The sequence below is a fragment of the Anarhichas minor genome, unplaced genomic scaffold, assembly GCF_050575085.1.
Source record: "Anarhichas minor isolate MPS153535 unplaced genomic scaffold, ASM5057508v1 ptg000007l, whole genome shotgun sequence".
NCBI classification, from domain to species: Eukaryota; Metazoa; Chordata; class Actinopteri; order Perciformes; family Anarhichadidae; genus Anarhichas; species Anarhichas minor.
In genome coordinates, this window is record NW_027466453.1 from 5,287,722 (window position 1) to 5,311,267 (window position 23,546).

A 23,546-nucleotide genomic window follows, 5' to 3' on the forward strand; every position below is an offset into this window, starting at 1 on the left:
CCCCCCCCCCACCCCCACCCCCACTCCCTCCTCTTTGCTTAACTTCAGACAACCAACCACAGCTGTCTTCGTGACGATCAAACCTACCAGACTGTTATTTTTAACGCCGACCGACGTCGTCTTCGTTCCACGTCGTCTTTCTAAACATACTTTTACTCTTAGGAATTTATTGTTCGTCTTTCCGTGAGTAAAAGGAAAGAATAGTGTTTGCACTGACCTTACGTCAAAGATTTCATGCAGCGGCCAACCTCTGTATCACGTTGCTCTGATGGATTTTGTTACCGCTAGACATACCCAAGCAACGCTCTGATTTAATGACCTTTGCTATTTATAGATTTGTTTTTTGCTACAGTCTTTTATACTTTCATTGTAATCAGAGATTTTGAATTTTAACTGTCGACACCCCCTCGCCTCACCTCCCTACCCTTCCAATCCAGTTTGAGCACTGACGAAGCAGAATTTAAAGGAAACAAGTGACGTTGGTGCTATTGAACTTTTTTGACCCATCCGGACCCGGGAGTCCACCTCGGGACGACACGGAAAGCTCCGGCGGTTTCCCACAGACTGAGCCGAGGGCCGGCGATGCGGGAGGACTCGTAGCTTTGTGCGGACATTGCTTTGTTTTGTGAGCACCCGCGCTGTCATGTTCACCAGCCTGCACAAATGACCCACCATTGTTTTTTACGGGGCTAATTTATTTTGCTTTGTTGCGCATGTGCATCTTTTTAAAGGAGGTATTGAGGGGAAAAGAATAGATGCTTTTTGATAAAGGTGTTGTGATATATATATATATAGTTTGAAGTTAGGGTAAACTTAGTCACCAGTAGTCTTTGTCCTGTTGTTTCTTTGGCTTTTGTGCCGCTCACCTTGTGCCTCGTTAGTAAGCAGTGGTGGAGTTTAATGAAGTACTTCTGCTAAGTACAAACTTGAGGTACTTTGCTTGAGTATTTCTATTTGAAATGGACTCGGATGATTATTTTGTACTTTTTAATCCACTGCACTTATTTGTCAGTTATAGTAACTTTACAAGATACAATTTTACAAATGAGGTTATAATAATAATAATATAATAAGTAGAATAACAACCACAGGGGCCATTTTTAATGTACTTTTACCTTCATAACATCTCTAGGGCTGTAACGAACAGTCCAAGCTTCATTCCTAGAGTTGACATTCGAATTCTAAATTAACTTTTTTTTTTTTTTTTTCTAAGTCTATTCATTTTGTTTTAAATCGGGTATTTCTGCACAGGCTCCACTAATATTATTAGAATTATACTATTTGTTGTGGTAGGATTGTTTCCGACTCCTGTGGTCCAATCATTTCCAGTCACTCCAGAGTCCAGTCCAAAAGTCAAAATGTATTGAAAAATAAGATGGATGTAACTATTTACAAAATTCACATATTTATCCATCTTAAATATTCCACTTTAATTCATATTTGTTGCCATTTAGCTTTCAACAACGTTGTCGTTTTGCTCACCCGCTCGCTGCACTTTTAAATTTAGGGTGATGACGTCATGAAATATGGCAGACATTCGAAAGCCTCCAATAGAAGCTTCAAATATAAAAAAACAACAAACATTCGGTGCAGCACTTAACATTTCAAATGCTGGACTTGTAACGGGGGTATTTTAACACTTATGGTATACTCGAGTAAAGTATCCGAGTACTTCATCCTCCATTGATGTCAATATCAAAGTAGACCCTGGTGCCTGTACTACCTGATGATTGCTCAGTGAATCACGCCAAATATCCAGATGAGATTCTCGTTTTTTAAATGTTCTGCATCATACTGTTGAAACCCACCGAATGCTTTGAATGTAATGTTAGCGGAGGGTTACGGGATTCATTTAACACATTAGAAAGCAGTAATGTGCATTCATAAAAGCTTCAGAGGAGTCTCGGGCACCTAGTCGAGTGCTTCACATCAAAACCTCCGCATTTCTTTGTGAAATCTTCGGATGTATCGGCTCCCAATTACTGTCAGAATTAGGTGTTAAAGAAGCCTCATGTGTGTGTTCATGTGCTGAATGGGCCAATAGATCGGAGCTCTTTAATTGTTCAGCAACAAAGGAGTCGCAGCCACGATCGAGGACATGTAGCAGTGTGCCATCTAGTGGAGGGAAAGCACTTGTACAATCCATCAAACGTCTGAACATTCCCTTTTTTTATTCAATCAAATGTAGTTTTTAGTTCCCTGTGATGTCAGCAATGTTGAGTGAATGTATCGTAACATTTCACTTTAATGTGTTGGCTTTGTTTCAACATTGTTCAAACGTTACATCTTTGCTAACCTCTTGACCTCTTTGTTTTGTTTTTATTTCTATACGCGTTCACTAAACATGACTGTGCAATAAAAAACACTTGAAAAAAATATGGTTCTGATTTATTTTTCTCATTACCTAAAAATATATGGTAGATGTGAAATACATAATACGTATTAGTAGTGAAAGTACGTGATTGTGATTTTAAAAAAAAGGAAAATAATCAAATCTAGCAGTACAAATACATATACATATGTATACTGGTCCAACAAACAGGTTTCGACAGTTTAAACTTAAAAATGAATCCAACAAAATGGTTCAGTGCATTAGACGGGGGTGAAAACTAGAAAAACTACTTCCACAAAAGTAACACACTTTATCATCTACTGATTACAACCACCTAAAGACGAGACATTTGTCATATTATTTTTCATCAATAAACAAAGAATAACGATGGAGGACATGGAATGTCTAACACTGATGGAAATTTCAGTCAGTTACATTTTCAATTGAAATTCTAAGACAATTTCATCGGAATAAAAGACAAAACAATCATCTAATCATTTAAAAAAAAAAAAATCAAAGAAACTGAATTAAAAAAAACGTTTACACTGAGAACTGTGACGGAGACAAAACAACATGGCAACTCTCTGGCCCAGCCAGAGGAAGGTGGCGTGCTCGGCAAGCCACACTGTAGCAAAATCAAACTGACCAGCGTCGCATGCAAAAACACAACGCTGCTGTAGTTTTGTGAAGATTTTGCTACACTGGGCTAGCGGAACAGGGCTGAATTCAATGGACCAATCACAGGGGAGAAGTGTAAGTGAGTGAGGTTGGAGGGAAGGGGAGAGTCACAGGAAAACATGACTATTGATTGGCTGATTCACAGGCATCGATCCAATCGCTGTAAACATCCACCGGCTCAGACAGATCTGATGGGAGCAGGGTTAAGGGGCATTCCAAAAAAACCAGAACCACTCGCTCCACAGCTTTTAAAACCTGACTTTATACATGATTTAATTCCACAAAACAATTGATCAAAAAAGGATACAGGTAATCGGGGTCTGGAACTCCTCCAAGCAAACACTGCACGATATAATTCCTGTGTTGCGGGTACGTTCCCTGTAAAACAGTTGTTAGTGTGGTGCACACGTCTCTATTTCTGCCTGCGCTTTTATGTCTACTCACATTTTGACGTCGCAGGATTTCTCGTGATTACAAAACGGGCACGTGAACTGGACGTCCAGGTTGCCAGTCATCTTTTTCTTTGGAGGTGGCTTTCTCTTTGACTTCCTGCGCCCCATTTGTAATGTTGTGTGGCTGCAAAAACAACAAAACAAAAAAACTGTTAAGAGACATTACCAGACACTTACACACTCACGGTAGGTACAGTATTAGTTCCATTGCTTTGCACCTATACTTCTAAACAATAGAACTATACACAAGCAGCCATTATGATAAGACTAGTCATTGTTAACCAGTAATGGCTGCTTACCTGGCTCATAACGCAGGTAACGTTCAAATCACTGGACCAAAACTAACAGACCTGTGACTACATTTCACCTTTTCCTCGTGGATAATAACTCTGCCTCTAATATACACACAGTCAAATCTGAATTATGCTTTATTACAGCCGCGTTATCAGTCTACAGCTACAACCGCAGCCGAACAAATCAACTTACGTCAGACCGGATCAGAAAAACACTTCAGCTGAAGCGCCAATAAGCTACTGCTACACGCTAGCAAGCTAACTCGCTAACATGCTACCTTGTGGGTAAAGACGTATGAGATAAAAAAAAGACGCTTTTGATAAACGACTTTGAAGGTAAAACGTCAAACTGAAGTGCGTGTGTTATGGGTTGTGTTATTTCGCATTTGTTTAATGGTGTCTTACCTGAGGGATGTCAAGCAGCGGAGGATGCTCTGTGTATTCAACTTCATCCGGGTACTGCGCCTCTCTGGGCTGTGATTGGCTGAGAGGAGGAGACTGACAGCGTTTTGTATCCAATAGTGTGTCTCTCCTTCTAAAGTAACTCCCTCCTCTGGTGATGGTGCAAACGTGACGTCCTTCAAATCATACAACTTCAGATAGATAGATAGTAGAGATGAATAGATGAAAATAAATCCCATTTAGCTATCCTGGCAACTGTAATATAACTGGAAAATTTCGAATATTCTATTGATTATCCAAATGAGATAAAGTGATGAATTGTCATGGTTAAGCCCGTTGATAAAAGGTTTCTCTCCCCCAAAAAATGATGAAAAGTCTGAGCCACATCAACTTGAGGTTAAAATGTAGTGAACAAAATAAGTCTGATAGTGTGTGTCACAGAAATAAGTGAAACCTCCTCAAGTAGAAATACTCTCACTGCGGCAGATAAAGAAACTGCTGCTAAGAACTGATGAGGTGCTGAAGTGTTTGAATTTCAGAAAATGTATTTTTTTTATCAAAGATGTATTATTATTTTATTATTATTATTGTTATTGTTGTTGTTGTGGCGTCCTGTGATGTGTGCTATCCAATAATTAATTGGTGGCTATTTCTTTATCTTGGTCAGGCTACATTTTTGATACTTAATGTATTATTATTATTAAACTGAAATCGAATATAGTAACGTTTCGTAACAAAGCCATGACAAAGAAGGTCCTCCTCCTGGTCGTCATCAAAACAGACAAGCATGTCACATATTTAAGTAGAGAGTAAAACCCAAAGTAAGGGCGGGACTGTGAAAGAAAACATCAACCACAAATCGATGAACGGCTGTAAAGTATTTAAATATTCATTTTCAATGAATGCTATTGGTCCGTCTCGCCATGAGGGGCGGGGCTTGTTGACACTGATATGACAGAGGAAGTGGCTCGGCTGAACTTTGGATCGTACTTGTGTTGTTATTCATTTGCATTTGGCGTTGCTAATTAACGTTACCGACGGAGGTCATGGAAAGCAAGGTAAGTGCAGGTGTGTGTGTGACGTAGATAACTGTACGTCTCGTGGTGAAATGCTAATTGGAGAGAGCAACTCTGCGGACGACATAAAACTTGTGTAACCCCCCTCCCCCCCCCCCCCCCCCCCCCCCCAGCTCAGAAGCTACAGCTGGTTAGCTGGTCAGTTCCAGATGGAAACAGTGTTAAAGTGAGCTGTTGTTGACTGAAACTATAGGTCCGCTGCTTCTCTTTAGTATATTTACCTTTATCACCACATGCAAATGAGTTCAGAGATGCGTGTAGAGGCATGAATGTAATTGTTAGTGAATTGCGAAATGTGTTTTTCGCTGCTCTGCCTTCTGCACTGTTATCTCATTCTGGAGACTTATCAGGTCTGCTGCATGTGTGGAGCAGCAGGCTGAGAGAGACGCACGAGACCTGTATCTCAGAGCCCCAGTCCTTGTGTGTGTGTGTGTGGTCCTGCCATATCTAACTGCTAAAAAAAAATATATATATGTAAAATTGTTTTTATCAGGATAATGTACTGTATATTTGCCATTTGCCGTACAGTATATATGTGATTGACAGTACTGTTTATGCAGCTCTACTTCCTCTAAAAAAAAATCCCAAATAAGTCTATTTGAATATTTGGATTTCTGATATTAGAGTTTGTTCATATGTTCCTAAGAGGTTTAACAGGGACGTTGACCTCTGACCCCCCAAACTTAAGTGACATCACTATGTGTGACAACATACTTCACTTTTTGGCTCACAAAAGGAATGTGCATTTTTTTTTTTCAAGCTCATATTAACATGTAAAAGACTCTTAAGATCTTCTTATGGTAGTAACAGTATGGTCAGAATTATACTTTCTATAGTGTCACGTCAGCAGATGTTCAAGCCCAGTTTGTCTCTAAAGCAATGGCTGCCACTTCAATACTTTTCTACATATTTGGTTTACTAAGGTCAGGAGAAAAAAAAAAAAAAAAAAGTGCAATTATTATTTGTACTTGAGGTCCATTGTCCCCCAATGAGGAAGTAAAGCCAAAGTCAACTAAACAGAAGGGTTAACGGAGGCTAACTGTGTATTTATTCTATGTATTTTTTGCAGATTGAAATCATGGCAACAGAGGGGGAGCCCGCGGACTTGGTGAAAGTTCTTCACCTTCTGGTGCTCTCCTTCTCCTGGGGTATACAGGTCTGGGTCTCCTTCATAGCAGGTGGGAGCACAAACACAAGAGATGGCTGCAACTGGGCCTGTCACGATAATTGTGTTATCGACTCTTTGTAATATATATGAACATGAACTTGATCATTTTGATGTTATTGACTTATCGTAAAATGACAATATTATCATTTGTCTCAATTATTTCTGGGACAATATGTCGATCCAACAGAAGTAGTTATGGTGACAGGCCTAGCATTCCTGCTTCACGAGGGTATAACTTTGACCCCTGTCCCGGATCTCGATGTCTGTGCTGCAGGTTTTGCATTGGTGCGGCAGGTCAGTCGGCACACCTTTGGCCTGGTGCAGAGCAAGCTCTTCCCTCTGTACTTCTACTGTCTGCTGGGCAGCAGCGGGGTCAGCCTGGCCGTGTACGCCGTGTACCACGCCAGGGAGCTGCTGGACTGGCACGCTCTCGTGCAGGTCAGACACAACACATTTTTCAAAGTAGTTTTTAAAAAAAAAATCACATTTGCATGGAAATAATCGGCATCTTCCCGTGTTGCAGATGGTCCTGTACTTCGTGGCGCTGGTCACGGCGGGCCTGAACGCCCAGTGGTTGGGCCCGGCGGCCACCGAGGTGATGTTCCAGATGAGGGAGGTGGAGACGGAGCACAGCCTCGGGGACCAGATCGGCCTGGGCAGCCAGAAGGAGGCTTACGCCAAACTCCAAGAGCAGGACCCCAAGTACAAGGCCTACAAGCGCACGTTTGGCCGCTACCACGGCTTGTCCCAGCTCTGCAACCTGATAGGGTTCATCTGCACCACAACTAACTTGATCTACACGGCTCTGAATTTATCCAGCATTTAGAGAGGGCTAGGTTTAATCCAGTGGACTTGAGTTAAAAACGCCCCAATTACACAGAGTTTTGCTTTCCTGCTGCAGCAGAGTCTTTATGAGGGAGAATGCCTTTGTTGCTATTTAGCATCCCCAAAATAAAAAACCCACCATTGCTGTTTTCTTTTATCCATCAGCACTTTTCATCCAGTCAATCAGTAACTCAGCTGTCTCAAAGGATGTATTTTTATATTTGTTTTTAGCGTTTGATTATATTTAGCATTTGATTATATTTAGCATTTGATTATATTGCTCATGATCACATTTAAGAACAAAATATATATTTTTTAAAAGTCACTTACCTCAGGTACTGTGTGGGCAGTTTACTCACATCCCCAGCAGGGGGCGATGTTTGGACGCAGGTGTATCCAGAGGAAAGTTCGTTGCTGATGTTGCAGCATAGATTAGTGCATTTGTATTTGTAAAATAGTGTGTTTCCTGATATTTTAATAAAAAATAAATGGTAATTTTATCAACTCATGTGATTATTCTTTCATGTGCATCCGCTTTTATTTTGTTGAATTCTGTACCACATGTTTGACTTGTCATGATCATTCTGCTCTGAAACCAAACACTGTTTTTTATTTTTTTATTGTTGGATTGGTTTGGAAATAAATTGTCCCTCTAATCCTCATAGATCCACGTCGATGAGAGAACCCAGGCCCAAACAGACTGCTCCTGGATTTAGAATAGAAAAGGTTTTAATTGAATTACCGGTGACGCACAGGTTTTTTTTTTTGAGAGGAACCAGCCTTGAAAGCAGATAACACTGCTTCGCTGGCGAGCTACAGGATGAGAGAGGCACTGTCCCTGCTGCAGCTACAACATCAGCGCTAATGGATTATAAGAGAGACATTTCAGTATAATAAGCAGGGACTGAAAGTTTAGGTTTTTTTCCCAAATGCTTATTCATCTTGGCCTTTTTAAAGATGGTTTCTCTATCTGCCATCAGTAATAATTTAATGTGATTTATTTATCTTGCGTTCTGGTTTATAAAGATGCAGTATGGAACAATCAGCTCAGATAGCGGTCTGTTCCACCTTGCTGATATTGTGTTACAGTATCTTGTCAGTTTGTAGAATGTACAAGGAAGTCAGTCCAAGTGTCTCAACATCTTGAAACTCAGGACGGTCTTAACCGTCCGGACAAGTTTCCTGCTGCAGTGGCATCAGGAAAGAAAGTAAACCCGGTTTGACCAAAGAACAAGTCTATCCACTCATCCATTTCATGGCATGGGGGAGATTTTAAAGTGAAATAGCTCGAGAAGTTTCAGGACTGTTGGTATCAAGAACTCCTTGACAATACAATGTGTAGATTATTTGGTCCGACCACGAAGAAAAATGCACACTGTTAAAGAATTCCCGTCAACTCTGCGTGTCCAAAGTAAAACACGAGGAAGTGGGGGAACAAAAGGAAGTGTTGAGTGACTCCTTCCTCCGTCATTCCTGACTCTCACAAGGAAACGAGCTTGTGTGTGCGATGAGTTGAGACACGGTTCACAACCTGCAACACAACTGGTTTCAGGGACCACGGGTTGGAGCTCCCATGTAACACCGCAGAGCAGCCCTGCAGCGCTATGGTGTGTTACATTAATTATGAGTCAGGGAGCCCGAGGCAGCTTTATTCGATCATCTCTGATGTGGAAATGTGGACCTCATTTGCAATTGTTTGTTCTCGGTGGTGGATGTGTACGTAGCATAACAAAAACACACTGGGCTGCTCAGTCTGATACAAACAATAACCATAACACACACACACACACACACACACACACACACACAGTAAATAACCACAGACGAATTACCACACTGTGAACTTTGGTAACTGGCCTTGAAGAACCCAGACCCTGAGGGGAGGTTTTTCAATCGGGTACGTTTATTTAGTCAAATAAATGTACGACTGTGGCTAAGTGGATGGCAGTGCCGTCTTTCAATCAGAGGGTTGGTGGTTCAAACCCCGGCTCCGGCTCTGCTAGGCGCATGTTGATGTGTCCTTGAGCAAGACACTTAACCCCAAAATTGCTCCCGTGTAGAAATGTGATAGACTCTGAATTGTAAGTTGCTTTGGATAAAAGCGTCTGCTAAATGACTGTAATGTGATGTAATGTAAATAAGGCTGCTCAGTCAGGTTCTATCACCTCAAATCCATCTGGCATCGTGTTACCTTGAATGATCCCAATGAGATACACCCAATAAGTGATGTTGGATCCCTTTTCTAGTTTTTTCTAATAATATTCCTTTATAATATTTCTGGAAAATCTCTGCTGGGACTTTATAGCATCTTTTCTATGTTATGTTCATGTACTTAACCTCGTTAAAGGAACTCAGTGAGTCTATAAAGGGTCTCCAGGTCTTGGTATTGGTAGGAGCATTGATTGTTTTGTTCAGTTTTTTGGTACACAGAAATGTGTGTAGATAATGTGTCTTTTGTATGATATCGTTTCATATGTGATTCGCTGTTTGTACATTTTGCAAACTTGTTTGTTATTGTAGATCTACAGATTTCTTTGTAAATATCTTCCTGCACGTGCATGGCTCCTGAAAAGTATACGAATAAACAATATGAATATAAATATATGTTATAATAGATTTGTATTATGTCAATTTTAAATAGCCTGGAGACATAGTCTATAATAGATCTTCTAAAACTATTCTGTCCTGTTTCACTAGAGTGTGCGCGTTAGCGTAGTGCGCGCGCACCGGGTGTACAGCCCTCTCCTCGCGCTGTGTACACTGACACAGCCCCATAGCTTCCAGCAGTCCGTGTTAACTGCCACAGACGGAGCTCCAGCCACAGTGTCAGTCACGCTACAGACATCCGGGAGCGGCTCCAAACCTCGAAAGAAAAAAAGAAAAGTATCCCGTTGAGGAAGGAGAGAGCAGGTCGGGTGCTGGTGCTGGAGCAGGAAAAAAGGGATATTTTCCAGGTGCTAGGTCTACTTTCGCAGGCTAACGTTACTCTACCCGGCATCTCACCGCCGCCGGACGGAAGACAGTATCTCTGAACCGAGCTGGACGTTTGCTTTTCTTCCAAAAGAAGGTAAGTTTGTTTAAGTTTCCGAGTTTCAGCGTCAGCGGGTTTTTTCCTGCCTCGCGAAAGCTTCCTTCATGTCCGAGTGCTAATGCGGCACCGTCACTCAGAGGGGTTACGCTGTATTTTTGAATTTATGCTAACAGGTAGATGCTCGCGGAATGATACCCAACGTATGGTTTCACTCCCCCTTGGTTGGTTGTCGTTCGGCACGCTATTGCTGCGTAAAGGGGTAAAAAGTTAGACCGTTAACGTGAGTCATTTTCCTCTATGGTAATAAAACGAGTTTTCATCTCCCATCAGTGTTTGCGTTTCAGTCTTCCCAATAATGAAAGAAGTGACGTGACAGCTGCCCCACTAATCAATGCTGGTCCTGGCTTGCATCATCACCGGGCCCTGTTCACCAATAATGGCCTCTGTTTGATTTCACTGGAGATAACGCCGCTCACTCTCATCAGTGAGGATGTGTCTCACTGCTTGGAAGACGTGTGTCCCCTCGGAGACAAATGACACCAGGTGCTGATGTGGGGCCCCTTATCAAAGTCATCACTCAGTTGGGATCCGGTTCTTTTTGTTGTCCAGTGCAGAGGGAACTTGACACTCAGCAGCGCACAGTAACAAGAAAACTCCATCATGTAAATCTTGTAATTTATGTGACATCTTTGTGAAAAGAGACTCGGATGTGTTCGCTGGCTGTGTAAACCTTCTTATTGGCCTGCAGACATCCTGAGCTCCACAGTAAACACTGAGGACGTGTGACTGGGGTTATCTCAGGCTTAAGCTGAGCTGAAAGTTGGACTAAGAAATACTTTTTTTGAATGGGTGGAGCCGTGCTATGGGATCTTTAAGAGATCACAAGAATGTTCCCCCGGAGACCCTTATGTGACATGGGCATCATGTGATGTTTTTTTTTTTAAAGGGCAAATACTTGAAACTTATGCCCCGATCACCGCACTCTACGTAAAGCCCAGGGAAGCACTTTTCCAGCGTAAAAGGGATGGTGTTCACGAGGCATGTACCTACCTGGTGAAGTACATTTGTGAAAGAGGATTGCGTTACTGTTACAACAGCGCTTCATTTCGACATCAGCCGGCACGCAAGTTTGCGCAGGCTGTGTAGAAAAGTCTTCCAGTGGACTGGAGGTGTACGTCAGCTACAGAATCCCAATACTAACCCAACAAAGGTGATTTGGAAGGATTTTAATAATAACATGGTTAGTTTTTTGGGGGGGTGTTTCCTTACTCTTGCAGACATCAGTTGTTTTGGATACTTCTTTTTGGAAACACAACTGCGTACAAGAGCACAGTATACAAGTAAGGAACATGGACTCGTCCCTCTCCTAGCCGTGCAATTACTGTGAGAGCAAACATTTACTCAGTCAATGATTTTGCGAGGCTTCTCCAATTTCTCAGTAGTGATCCTCCTCCTCCTCCTCCTCCTCCTCCTCCTCCCCCATAGCCCTTGATGGTAGGGTGATAGATATCCCCATCCTGCTCCGGAGACCTCCATCTGGCCAGTTAAAAGCCGAGTGAACTGACTGCTTTGACTGCTAATGGGTCTTGCTGGCAGCTGAGTCCCTAGTCCCGTCTCCACGGAGACGCTGTGCCGCACCAATTGATCATCTCTGTGTGTTTTTGGAGAGATGGACATGGTGAGCCCTCCCCCCCCCCCCCACACACACACACACACACACACACACACACACACACACTGTTTGGACGGCCGACACCAGAAGACTTAGCGGCAGGCAACCTCACACCGGCCCCTCGGGAGAGATTAATCTGAGATGAATCCTCATAATAAAGCAGATGGCACGGCTTCCCGTAATTTGAAAGCATTCTAAACTTGATCTCACTCTCGTCTTCAATCGAGCCGTTACTGGATCACGCTGATCCCAGATGGATTCGTCTAACATCTGGCGAAGCTTTGATTCAATCGTAGATCAATAGCAACTTCTGTAACTTTGTAACTTCTGTAAATATATTCCAGTGAGACGAGCATCGGTTAATTCTACAGCAGTGCTCGGATAATAAGGCGATCGCAACATGCATTCGCATCCTCGTGCGCGTGCGCAGACATTGCTTCATAGCGCTAGTGGTGGAAAAACTCCGCACAGTACCTGTTTTTTGAGGCGCCAACCGTGAACCGCAATGTCTGGCCAAGGACCTCTGTTGCATGTGAAGACGGAAGTTTATTTTGAAAAGACTGTTTGCATATAACGAGCAGATTGGCGTGGTTGCTGGACTTCTGTAAGAAAACGCACAGAAATTAATTGATTCATCAATAAATAATCGTGTTTGAACCTGCGATAACGGCTACTTGCGAACACATTTAAGCTGATGTGATCAAACGGTTGCTTATTCAGACATCTAGCAGTTACGGAGCAACACGATCATTCATTATGAGTCGTGCTTCTGTTCCACCTGGCGGATGTAAGGCCAATATTCTCTCTCTTCTAGCTCTGTTTTTGGTCTCCTCCGACCCCCCGAGGGAAGTATCTCGCTCTTTAGCTGCCCGCTGTTTGGTGCTGAGCAGATGGTGTTCAGTTTTTAGAGCTTTTCCTGTAAAATACAGCAGGTTTAAAGAAACACAAACAAGTGTTTTATTCCCCCCCCCCCCCCCAGAATGATGTGTGGAGCCACATCTTTCTCCACAGCGCTGTGTCAGCTGTTTCATTCACTAGTAAAGAGCTTACTAGTTGATTCAAACCAGTGTCGGCCGTGTTTCCGCCAAACGTTCATATTTGTAGACGGCCTCCTCCTTGTGCTCCGCCTCTCTAGATGGCATCGAATGACTCGCGCCTCCAGCAGCAGCCGTCCCAGAAGGACGCGGCCGACCAGAACTTTGACTACATGTTCAAGCTGCTGATCATCGGCAACAGCAGCGTGGGGAAGACGTCCTTCCTGTTCCGCTACGCGGACGACTCCTTCACCTCCGCCTTTGTCAGCACCGTGGGCATCGACTTCAAGGTCAAGACCGTGTTCCGCAATGACAAGAGGATCAAGCTGCAGATCTGGGTGAGTGGTTTTGAGGATAATATACGCTGTGTTTGTTTTATTTATGCTGTCAGTTATAGTTCGGAACCTGCAGGTCAGACTTTTAAAAAATTGGTAATCGGCCATAAAAATAGCAATCGTTGCATCTGCGGCTAATAACCCTTATTGATTGTAAAGTGCTTCGTCTCTCTCAGTCTAATACACCTGAGCACTTTGTGCATTTGAATTTGCTTTGTTGTTAAGACCATGGAGGCTCCAGTCTCTTCGAGATTTCATTGCTTTAGATGTGAATAAAGAAAAACAGGACATGATGAGGAAAATGAAAGTAAGCCCATGTGGAATCCTTGTTTACACCAAGATAGAGTCTCTTTAGGGCTGCTTGGAGGTAGAAGGCAAACCAGCAGACCTTCTTAAAGGCGAGGTCTAGAAGAATCTACAATCGTGGGTTTGGCCCTTGTGCAAGCTTGGCATGTGAATTGTGCAAGTGTAGAAAGCATGACTTCCTCATGGTTTCATAGACATTGTCACTCGCTACCCTTATCTTGCATCTAATGGTGCTGAGTGTGCACTTTAATGTATAAAGAAGACTGGTCGAGTGAAATCGTCCGGTTTCCATATTTTCATTGATGCTTCAAAGCCCAGCTGGAGGTCAAGGCTCAGAGACAATGAGCAACTGTCTCACCTCAGTTCTGCAGGTGTTTTGCATCTCATTAAGTCTGTAATATGATTCCTTTGGCAACTTGGAGGAAGCGGAAAAGAAGCTGTGAACACATCGCACATTATTACCTTTAAAATGGTACGGCGAACTTATTGGAATACACTGAGCTTACACATCAAACCGAAACGGAGCAACGTTCACGTTAATCCTGAGGCAAATATCTGTGTCTTTAGCTGCTAAACGTTCCACTGTTTTCAATGGTAGCCAGGTTGATAACTGTGTATTTCTGCTGTTTGCTGGGCAGGTACAGCAGAGTGGTTTTTAAAGCTTTTCCAGCAAAGACATAAACAAACCATAAAACAAAACAGCTGAGCTGTGGGATGCCAAAAAAGTCCCATAAAGCTGAAGAGAGATGCAAATTGGTCACAATTGTCTGTGGGTTTGTCACTGATAGTGACTCCAAACATATCACACTCATTTGATCAGTTTGTGATGTAAACAATATTGATTATAGGTGCTTTAAATAGATGGTTTGTGAATTTAGATAATAATTTGGTCACGCAGTTTGTAGTTTCAATGAATTTGCACATGATGAAATATTTAGAGTTGCCATGTTTTCCTTTTGGTTTGGTTTCACTTAAACGGATACAAATACAGTCATTATTGCAGGCAGTGTGAAATTGAAACATTTAGTTGCAGTTAGTCTTTGTGGTGGTTCCTCTTTGCTTGTTATGTTTTTCGTTTGTGTTTACTGTTGAGCACATGACATGCAAATTTGTCAATGCAACATTTCACGAGTTTGTGGCTTACTTGACCGATGCTGCAAGTCATGCAGCAGTTACTGTAACTCACAATTTAACCCCCCCCCCCCCCCCCAAAAAAAACCCAGCTACACACCAGACACCTTTACACACCAGAATAAAAACACCAGAATAAACAACACAAAAGTGTGAAATGCTCGCCTGTGAATATTCAATGTCTAAGGCTTTTATTCTGAAAGGGAAGAACAGAAAGAGTAAATCTGGTCTCTGCTGCCTTCGTCAAGGTTGAAAGGAGTAATAAAGTTTGCCATCTTGTTTTTGGACAACAGCGCCTCTGTGTTGCTGTTTCATTCAAATACACCCGCAACTCAACCCGTTCTGCACAACTTAAATGGTTGATGACTTTATTCACGGAGCAAAAGCTCAGATAAATCAACCTTGTGCGGAAAAAAAAAGGACGCCGCTTTTTTTTTGTCGAGTAATATTCGCGTTCTTCGTGAAAGAACTCCCCTGATGTGTAAAGGCCTTGAGGTGGATGCCAATTAAAAAGTTTTAACAATCGCTGTTTAAAGTGGAACTCCACCAATTTGAATAAAAGTCAGTTTACTCCTCGTGAGGATTATTACGAAGCGTTTGAAAACGGTTGTTTTAAGTCTTTAGTGGCCCTGAAAAGTAAACCCCTAGTGATGTCATCAGGCTTATTTCAGCTGGGGCTCGGAGACCTTTACAAAGCGTTACAAACGTTTAAAAGACACGAGGGAGAGTGCAACCAAAAAAACTACAATCAAGATGAATTATGGGAAAGTATGTTTTTGGACCCAAACCAGGAACAAAAAGTCAGGATATCTCAGCCTCTCTCATGTCGGTGCGGTAAATACGAAGTTACTTACTTAAGTTACTTGACGTTAGCTTAGCCCAAAGGCTGGAACCAGCTAGCTTGAGCTGGATCAGCTCCCCCGACAGTCTAAATGAAAAACATTAAATAAAACCAACCCTGGCATGCATTGCATGGCTTCTACACTATTCTATAAAGTGTATCCTTCATTATTTTTTTTTCACTCTCAGCCCACATTACTCACAACACACCACAAATCCTATTGATGTACATGGTTCAGGTTGTTCAAACAGATGATTCACTAGAACCAACAACGTGCGAGCCACCGTGTGATACACAAACGGTGACAGAGTTGAATCAGCAGCAGAGGGGCCCACGCCAAAACACACACTCACCTACCGGACCCGGTCTCTTTTTAAATGACATGCAGTGTTAGCGGTGTGTTTGATATCCCAACAACTGAGGAGGAGGAGGGCGAGAGAAAGAACTTTTACTATAATGTGTGTTGGGTGAGGGTTTTGGGAAGGGACCGCTGGGTAACGACAAAGAGACCCGCTGTTTCCTCAGAGCAGGAAGCAGAGGAAGCTCCCTATCAGCGTGTGACGGGAACGTAAGGACGATATACTGCAGCGCCATGTAGCAGTGTATTTAAAAAGGGCGTGGGACCGAGTCCTCCCTTAACGCGCCGTTAATAATCAACTCTGAAATATCCCGGCTGTTAAACTCACGTGAGAGCGTTTCAGCGGATCCTCACGCACGGGGTATTTGTTGACGATCCCACTGCACAGCTGCTGGCCTCTGCTTTGTGTATCATGGAAACATGGCTCGCCTGATAACGCACCACATGGTCCACACACACACACACACACACACGTACGGTGAATATGCCGAGCTCAAGCGCATGTTTCCCACTGTGTACACACAATGTTTACATCCCTTTTTTTTTTTTTTTTTTTTTTTTTTTTTTTGGTGTCATGGAAATATACCTCTAATCTTTGAGCAAACGCGCACACGCCTTCCGCACACTTGGTCGCCCAGGGGACGCTGCTTTGTGTCGGCAGGCTGATGTAAACGCAGGTGACACGTGTTTTTATTTTATTTTATTTTATAAGATCCCGGTCCCGGTGACGTCTCTGACCACGCAGGGTCCTGATGTAAACCCCGGTCCCCATCTATCACCATACATACACACACACACACACACACACACACACACACACACACACACACACACACACACACACACACACACACACACACACACACACACACGAGGGAGCAGATTTTATTTACTGGCTGGGAGTTGATTATAGCAACCCCCGCAGGTGGGACGGTCTATTTGGTTAGATGCCCCATTACGCTGCCAAATATGTGTTCATCTCTGCGTGGGCGAGATAAAGGATGGACCTGGACTATTTGCCACTTTTAATGAAGCAAAAATAAGCCCCGGACTGAAGGCAGAGTTTGACTGTGACGTTGGAAAGAGTGAAGAGAACATAAGAAGGGCGAGCGATGTCGTCTCTGACAGGAGGATTTACTTTGACCGTTTCCGTGAAGCGAGAGGTGATCATTTGGGCCGATCACCCACAGCAGCCCCGGCTGTAATGGAACATTCATAACCCTCAATGGCCTCTCCGGTTACCTGGGCAACCCACTCCTCCTCCTGTGAGGAAAACATCAGACAAACACACACACACACACACACACACACACACACACACACACACTTAGGCCCCAGATGCAAATGAAGGACTCAGACGGGTTACCAAGTAACAGTGAGAGTGTGGGGGGGGGGTCAGCCTACCTGTGTGATCTTTCATCCGCTGAACTGCGACATCGCACATTTAATTTAGGAGATGCCTCTGATAAACTCGCTGGTGGCCGGGGAGGCCTCCTCCTCCTCCTCCTCCTCCGTGTAACGCTCCTCATCTTCTGCGTGTTTCTTCCAGCCGGCTGGTTATTAATGCAAGCCAGACGTCCTGGTTTTGATGAGAAGCGATCGCGCCGCCTGCTCCCGTCTATAAACGCCATCCTCCGGTGGTTTATGTGGAGCGGAGCAAGGGCCGTTTCGGTGGTGGTGTGAAGTGCTTTGGAAGGAGAGAGATGCTTATTATTTCCAAGACAGTACACAAGATCCATATAACTATCTATTTCACTTCTTTTTCCCTTCTATTGACATAAACCCGACGTGAATTTAATTTGAAAATGCCTTTAATAACTCACCCACCATCGCCAATGATTTACTTGACCAGTGATTTCCAACCAAAAGGTGCTGCAGCTGCCAGATTATAGAGTCGCTCAACTATTTGAAAAGAAATGACGAAAACGCGTATTAAACCAGTCGTAACGCATGAACGCTACTTGTCGTGAGTGAGAGTGTGAAACCACGGCTGGACTCTAATAGTATTTATTAATTTTTTTTCTGAGGAAGGTTTCTAACTGAGTGAAATGACCCGGAAGTATCTCAGTGGCAGACATGATGAGAGCTGGTCGAATTCTCTAAAATGCTAAGGAAAGGTGCTTCAGTGCTTCCTTTCTTATCTCCTTTAGCATAGGGAGCACTGGACCGTGCTTTACCAAAGGAAGGGAGGTAATGTCTTCCCACGGCACTCGGATACTCTTAGGGACGTTTTCCTAACTCCTCATGAATTATCCTTCACTTGTTCCCTTAACGGTTCGCTAAAAAGTCACTAGAAATGATTGACATTTCATCAATTTTCTGTGACTTTTTGCTAACTATTAATAGCAATAGAATAAATGTTTTTAAAAGTGGTAGTATGAATCCAGACTTATCCAAACTGATCTAAACTTTGACAGTCTAAAATATCACACCAAATATCCACTTTTATAAATTAATATTGTTAAATAACATCCCGTTTAAAATACGGTGAGCCATATTTGAATATGACAGGTGGTGTTGATGAAGGGGACCACTCTATATGTTGAGTCAGAAATAACATGCATCTGCATTCTGCCAGATGTTTCTGAATTAGTGTGACAGTTGAGCAGACCACCCCCTCTGAAAGCTAAGTGTTGGATGACTCCACACTGGTTCAGTAGGAGGTAAGTATTGCAGCTACAGACCATAGTTTGGATGATATTGCCCCCTTGTGGTTTCAAGTCATAAACCATGTATTGAGTCACCACAGGGAATTAAGGTTTCTTTTAGTTTGTTTTGTAGACTTTGATTAATATGAAAAGTGTGAAGCGTAGAAATATATTTGTGTGTGTGTGTGTGTGTGTGTTTCCATGCAGGATACAGCCGGGCAGGAGCGCTACCGCACCATCACCACGGCCTACTACAGAGGAGCCATGGGCTTCCTGCTCATGTACGACATCACTAACCAGGACTCCTTCAACGCAGTTCAGGACTGGTGAGTCGGATACTGTTAAACATTTTGGTCCAGGAGATTATTATTGTATTTTTTTGTCCCATTTCTCATTCAGTTATATTATGATGCCTTTTTGCTCATAAGGCTGGAAGTGTGAGGTGTAAAAACAAGCAGCCAATTGTTTTCATGGATTCTTTTGCCTATCTATCTATATAGATCATGCCCATTTCTTTCTACATTTGTCATTTTTGGCAAAACATTTTCTCCCCACTACTTTCTGACAGAAATCTCACCACTCATCACCAAAAGTTCCACAAAACCTCTATAATTGACCTTGCGCTAAATGTTGAGCACCATTTTCACACAACCGGTTACCAGATTCTTGTATTGTGCAGTTGCATCCAAAATGAGATGACATGCAAGCCAACTCCATAGTGATGCTGCAAATTTTGATGTATTTTTTCCCCCTATTAGTGGCACTGCGGACACTTTTAAAGAAGTGTCGACCACCCTTCGGTTCATATTTTATAGCTGTATCTAATTTGTTGGTTTCTACGTTGCTTTCTTTTTTTTCTTCTTTACTGCTATTAATCACGTATACTGTTATGTCTGTCCGACAGGGCGACGCAGATCAAGACGTACTCGTGGGACAATGCTCAGGTGATCCTGATTGGTAACAAGTGTGACCTGGAGGACGACAGGCTCGTACCCACGGAGGACGGCCAGAGGCTGGCGGAGGAGCTAGGTAGAGACTCTTCACTCGCACTTCTACCCGCTAGCTTCTGCCCACAGATGTTTCAACACGCATACATCTGCTGAAACCATGTCGCTAACCCCCCCCCCCCCCCAGGTTTCCAGTTCTTCGAGGCCAGCGCCAAGGACAACATCAACGTGAAGCAGGTGTTCGAGCGGCTGGTGGACGTCATCTGCGAGAAGATGAACGAGAGCATGGAGGGGGACATCGACCTCGTGTCCAACCACAGGAACCAGGCCCTTAAAGACTCGCCGTCAGAGAGCCACGGGGGCTGCACCTGCTGAAGTGTCCGCCCTCTTACCAGCTCCACACACACACACACACACACACACACTGATAATCATACATAAAGACCTTCCCTCTCTGTGCCTCGACCACGTAAAGTGCCGCACCTCTTCCTCGCTCTTCACTCCAGCCACGCCCAGCTCTGCTTTGTCCACACAGCCCGGCACGAACCAAAAGGACAGCTCGCTGAAATACTCTTCATCAGCATTGTCAGACCCTCCTCAGCCCTGTGTTTCAGTCTTTTGCCCACTTTCTGTCTCTGTTTCCAACCCCGTCAGCTCTGCGGTGAGCTGATAGTCCACCAAACATGTCCTGTGCTCTGCCCCCCCCACCCACCTCAACCGCTGCTGCTACCTTATCTGAGACATTTGTTCAGTGGCTTTCATTTTTCCTAGACAAATATTTGTGCAGATAGCTTAAAGCTAGTGATGCCAAATAGTGGCTGTAGGTGGCTGTGCTTTATGGCATTCGTTGTTTTGTTTGAGATACATTCAGTGTGTGCGCTCAGGTTCAAATGATGCCTCAACAAAAGGCACATCCAGCTTTGTAAGGCTTAAAAGGAACAGTTTGATGTTTTGGGAAATCTGCTTATTTGCTACCTTGTGGAGAGTTAGATGAGAAGATTAATACCGCTCTCATGTCTGTATGCCAAATATGAAGTACCGCTAATGTCTCACCTACCCTAGAGGATTTCTCTGTTATGTCTTATTATGAAGTTCAAACTGATAAAATGATGACAAGATGATTAAAAAAAAAGAGTCTCGATGCCAGTCTTGTGCTGCCCTTTGCCTCCCTCAGTGCCTCTCGGAGGCTGTCGAAGCCTTTTCCTGTGCACTAACTCTGAGACAGCTGGAGGGCGACGGTGATGCCCAACGTTGAGCCGCGCCCGTGCCATGAATTCGTTTTAACTATCGCTGACACTTGTACTTGGCACTTGACCGGCCTCGTGGCGTAGCTCACCTCTTTGTGCCACTCCGTCTTTAATGCCTTCTCTCGCAAAACAAACACATGCGTTCACCGCGACACCCACCCACGCACGCACTCTACTCCCACAGACTGCAGCATGGCGAAAGAGTTGGCATGGCAAACCTACTATGCTTAATAACTGAGTTTCTACAAAGTGGTGAATTGTCTTTTTCTTCTTGTTAACTGACATAATCACTGGTTGTGTGTGTGTGTGTGTGTGTGTGTGTGTACCAGAACACTGACCTCTGTGAAGGATAAGTGTAGACCTCAACTGTGCTGTTGCCACTATGAGGAAAAGCAATGAGCTGAAGTCACCCTCCCTCTGTGTGTGTTGTAATCCGAGCTTCTCTGTGCTTTGTTGACATATTTGGTGCAGCGGTGCATGCCTTGTAGTGCATGTGAGCGTGCCCCACTGGCCGGCTCACGGCCGCCGCTCTGCACTGCTCTCATAGGGCAGTCACCGCTGATGACGCCTCTCCGGTCGACGGGGTCGGCGCGAAAGCGTAGCACCCACCCTCCGGTCCCCCCCCTCAGGTAAACGCTGTTAGCTCCGTCAGCGCTGTTGCCGTTGTATGCGCTGTTAGCACATTGAGAGCCGGTGGAGGCAACCGATGTGCTCTGAGTTGAGTATTGAGCATCTTTTAAAGGAGCCTTCGTCACTTGATCTCCCACTGCTGTCATCTGAAGTAAATCAAATGAGGTTTCACCATCATTTCACTTCACGTTGTTTGCCATCAGTTACACTGGACCTGAAATAGCTTTTTTGTTCATTGTTCCATGTCAGTATTGAATGGTCACCCCCCCCCCCCCCCTGAAAACTGTGTCCTGATTGAAGTTAATTTCAAAGCCTTTGGATTGCACCACAAATCGGTTATGTTGCTATTATTTTCTGTTAATTGTCCATGTGCCAACTACTGACTTGTCACCTGATATATCAACCATAACCACTGGACCACAATAGCTATGGTATACATATCAGACAGCTGATAGGATCATCTCATCCGCACCGCTTTTTATGCAAGGCTTTAACACGAGGAGTCTGTGTGCAAGACTCATAACACTACATTTGTATTTCAACGTTTGCGCGCTGTGCAGGTTTGCAATGTATTTAAATGGGGCGGAGGGGCGTCACAGAGCTTATGATATCCGTGATGTGTTCGCAAAAGGAGCTTACAAGGGCGGCTGCTGCTTGAATGTGCTAAACTGTCCACTGATGTTGAATATTTAACCACTTCGTCCGGTTTCTGCCTTACTGAAAAACTACCGACTCTGACGCTTTTGTACAACTTATGTCAGTAGCATCCAGAGCTGTTAGTCTGGGGTTTGTTCTTTCTCTCTTTTGTTTACGATCTATTTTGTTTTCATGTGTCGCATTCCTGATTGGTCGCTTTCTAAAAGAGGGGAGACCAGATTGTTTGATCCCTTTATTTAAGGCTCTGAATGTGTTGGATGGAAGCATTGTGGGGCAGGGAAAAAATGCATCCTATCAACAAGAATAAATTGAGTATGTCGAAATGTGTATATGAAAATAAAGAATCTATTCATTACAAAAGGGAGAGTGTAGTTGCAGATCCTTGTCTTTAGTTCCTTTTACATGAGTGTACAACGTGACAGCAGCATGTGAAGTGTAATTTATGACCTAACCCCGAAACATCAGGTCAGGCCTTTTTTTTTTTCCTTCACGTTTTATCAGTAGAAGCAGAGAAACCACACTCTGCCATTGTCCTCCACGACGATACGGATTTCCTCATCCCCTTCTTCCTCCCAGCGGGGTCAGCAAGGCCCGACATGAGAGGGCCTCAACTGAACTTATCTGGAGTTTGAATTTAACTAAACTGGCTGAAAAACACCTGAAGCTGACAAAAAAAAAAAAGGTTCAAGCAGTCATGTGAGTGAAACGCAGCATGATGTTTACATCAGCACCCACCTCACTGGGATCAGGCTGACTTTTCTCCCCTCTCGTGTGACGTAAAAGAGGCGCTGAATTGCATTTAAATGGCCGGGGATGGGCCACTTATCGTGGGTGAAGAAACAAGGGCGTCTGCAGCGCTGATAATGTTGGTAAAACGAAGAAAACATGAAGGTGCAGCAAGTAGATAAGAAACCGTTTAGGTCTGCATCTAAGACGTGCGAGTAGCTGCGGTTTCCGTTACTTGGGCACGTGCAGGGATTCAGCTGGCCCGGGGCCAGAAAAGGGGGCTGAGCGCCATCTCCTCAAGGCTTCAGCTTCAGCTCCTGCCTGTGAACTACAGTTCAGCCTCGAGACAGCTTCTCAGACATATACCCATTTAGAAAATATGAAATTATTTTACTGGTATTATTATTATTGTCGTATTAGTATTATTATTATTTGTACTATTGTTATTATAATTATTGTTATTATCATTCCTATTTTTTTTAAATCTATCTATCCATCCATCCATCCATCCATCCATCCCACCCTCTTTCTCTCTGTCGACGTTTGCGCGCTTTTACGCACGTCTCTCTCTCCCCACAGCAGCAAAAAAAAAAAAAGTTGTAAACATCAATGAGCGCGTGATTCACGCCCCCCCCCCCCCCCCCCCCAAACGGGAGAGTACAAAGTTTTGCAAGAGTGCACGTGCCCCTCCCCTCCTTCACCGACTTTTTGGAGGTAGTAAACAGCTCGGCTCTACGCAGCTTATCGCTCACAAGCA

The 23,546-nt window shown here is 43.7% G+C and overlaps 3 protein-coding genes across 12 annotated transcripts; 2 read left to right on the forward strand and 1 right to left on the reverse strand.

Moving 5' to 3' along the window:
* Positions 1–2,371: 2,371 nt before the first annotated feature.
* elof1 (elongation factor 1) lies at positions 2,372–23,335 on the reverse strand. Of its 10 annotated transcripts, none has more exons than XR_012951305.1 (6): positions 21,115–23,335; positions 17,762–17,836; positions 17,339–17,621; positions 5,455–17,197; positions 4,161–4,348; positions 3,455–3,586 (listed from the first exon to the last, which is right to left on the reverse strand). XR_012951305.1 is itself a non-coding variant. In XM_076083436.1 (4 exons), exons 1-4 carry the CDS (start codon positions 4,394–4,396, stop codon positions 3,134–3,136), a joined length of 504 nt encoding a protein of 167 aa, XP_075939551.1. In that variant the 5' UTR covers positions 4,397–5,317; the 3' UTR covers positions 2,372–3,133. The 10 variants fall into 10 exon arrangements, 2 of the variants coding, with proteins under 2 accessions (XP_075939551.1, XP_075939552.1); XR_012951293.1 differs by having other exon boundaries at positions 17,758–17,836; XR_012951299.1 differs by lacking the exon at positions 21,115–23,335 and adding an exon at positions 20,013–21,068.
* On the forward strand, positions 5,057–7,730 carry tmem205 (transmembrane protein 205). Its single transcript, XM_076083435.1, has 4 exons — positions 5,057–5,215; positions 6,303–6,411; positions 6,676–6,839; positions 6,925–7,730. Exons 1-4 carry the CDS (start codon positions 5,204–5,206, stop codon positions 7,225–7,227), a joined length of 588 nt encoding a protein of 195 aa, XP_075939550.1. The 5' UTR covers positions 5,057–5,203; the 3' UTR covers positions 7,228–7,730.
* rab3db (RAB3D, member RAS oncogene family, b) lies at positions 9,990–22,423 on the forward strand. The gene is made up of 5 exons (XM_076083434.1): positions 9,990–10,293; positions 13,065–13,301; positions 18,790–18,908; positions 19,487–19,611; positions 19,717–22,423. The coding sequence occupies exons 2-5, from the start codon at positions 13,065–13,067 to the stop codon at positions 19,902–19,904; spliced, it is 669 nt and encodes a 222-aa protein (XP_075939549.1). The 5' UTR covers positions 9,990–10,293; the 3' UTR covers positions 19,905–22,423.
* Positions 23,336–23,546: the final 211 nt, after the last annotated feature.

Bases quoted from the DNA above. Each gene is read 5' to 3' on its own strand.
- elof1 (XM_076083436.1), bottom strand. From the start codon at position 4,396: ATGGGATTTATTTTCATCTATTCATCTCTACTATCTATCTATCTGAAG. The intron at 3,587-4,160 runs GTAAGACACCAT...TTGTTTTTGCAG, and splicing joins CGCTGCTTGACATCCCTCAG to CCACACAACATTACAAATGG. The intron at 3,199-3,317 runs GTATCCTTTTTT...TGCTCCCATCAG, and splicing joins GTTCCAGACCCCGATTACCT to ATCTGTCTGAGCCGGTGGAT.
- tmem205 (XM_076083435.1), top strand. The intron at 6,412-6,675 runs GTGGGAGCACAA...TCTGTGCTGCAG, and splicing joins CTGGGTCTCCTTCATAGCAG to GTTTTGCATTGGTGCGGCAG. The intron at 6,840-6,924 runs GTCAGACACAAC...CCCGTGTTGCAG, and splicing joins ACTGGCACGCTCTCGTGCAG to ATGGTCCTGTACTTCGTGGC.
- rab3db (XM_076083434.1), top strand. From the start codon at position 13,065: ATGGCATCGAATGACTCGCGCCTCCAGCAGCAGCCGTCCCAGAAGGAC. The intron at 13,302-18,789 runs GTGAGTGGTTTT...GTTTCCATGCAG, and splicing joins GGATCAAGCTGCAGATCTGG to GATACAGCCGGGCAGGAGCG. The intron at 19,612-19,716 runs GTAGAGACTCTT...CCCCCCCCCCAG, and splicing joins GAGGCTGGCGGAGGAGCTAG to GTTTCCAGTTCTTCGAGGCC.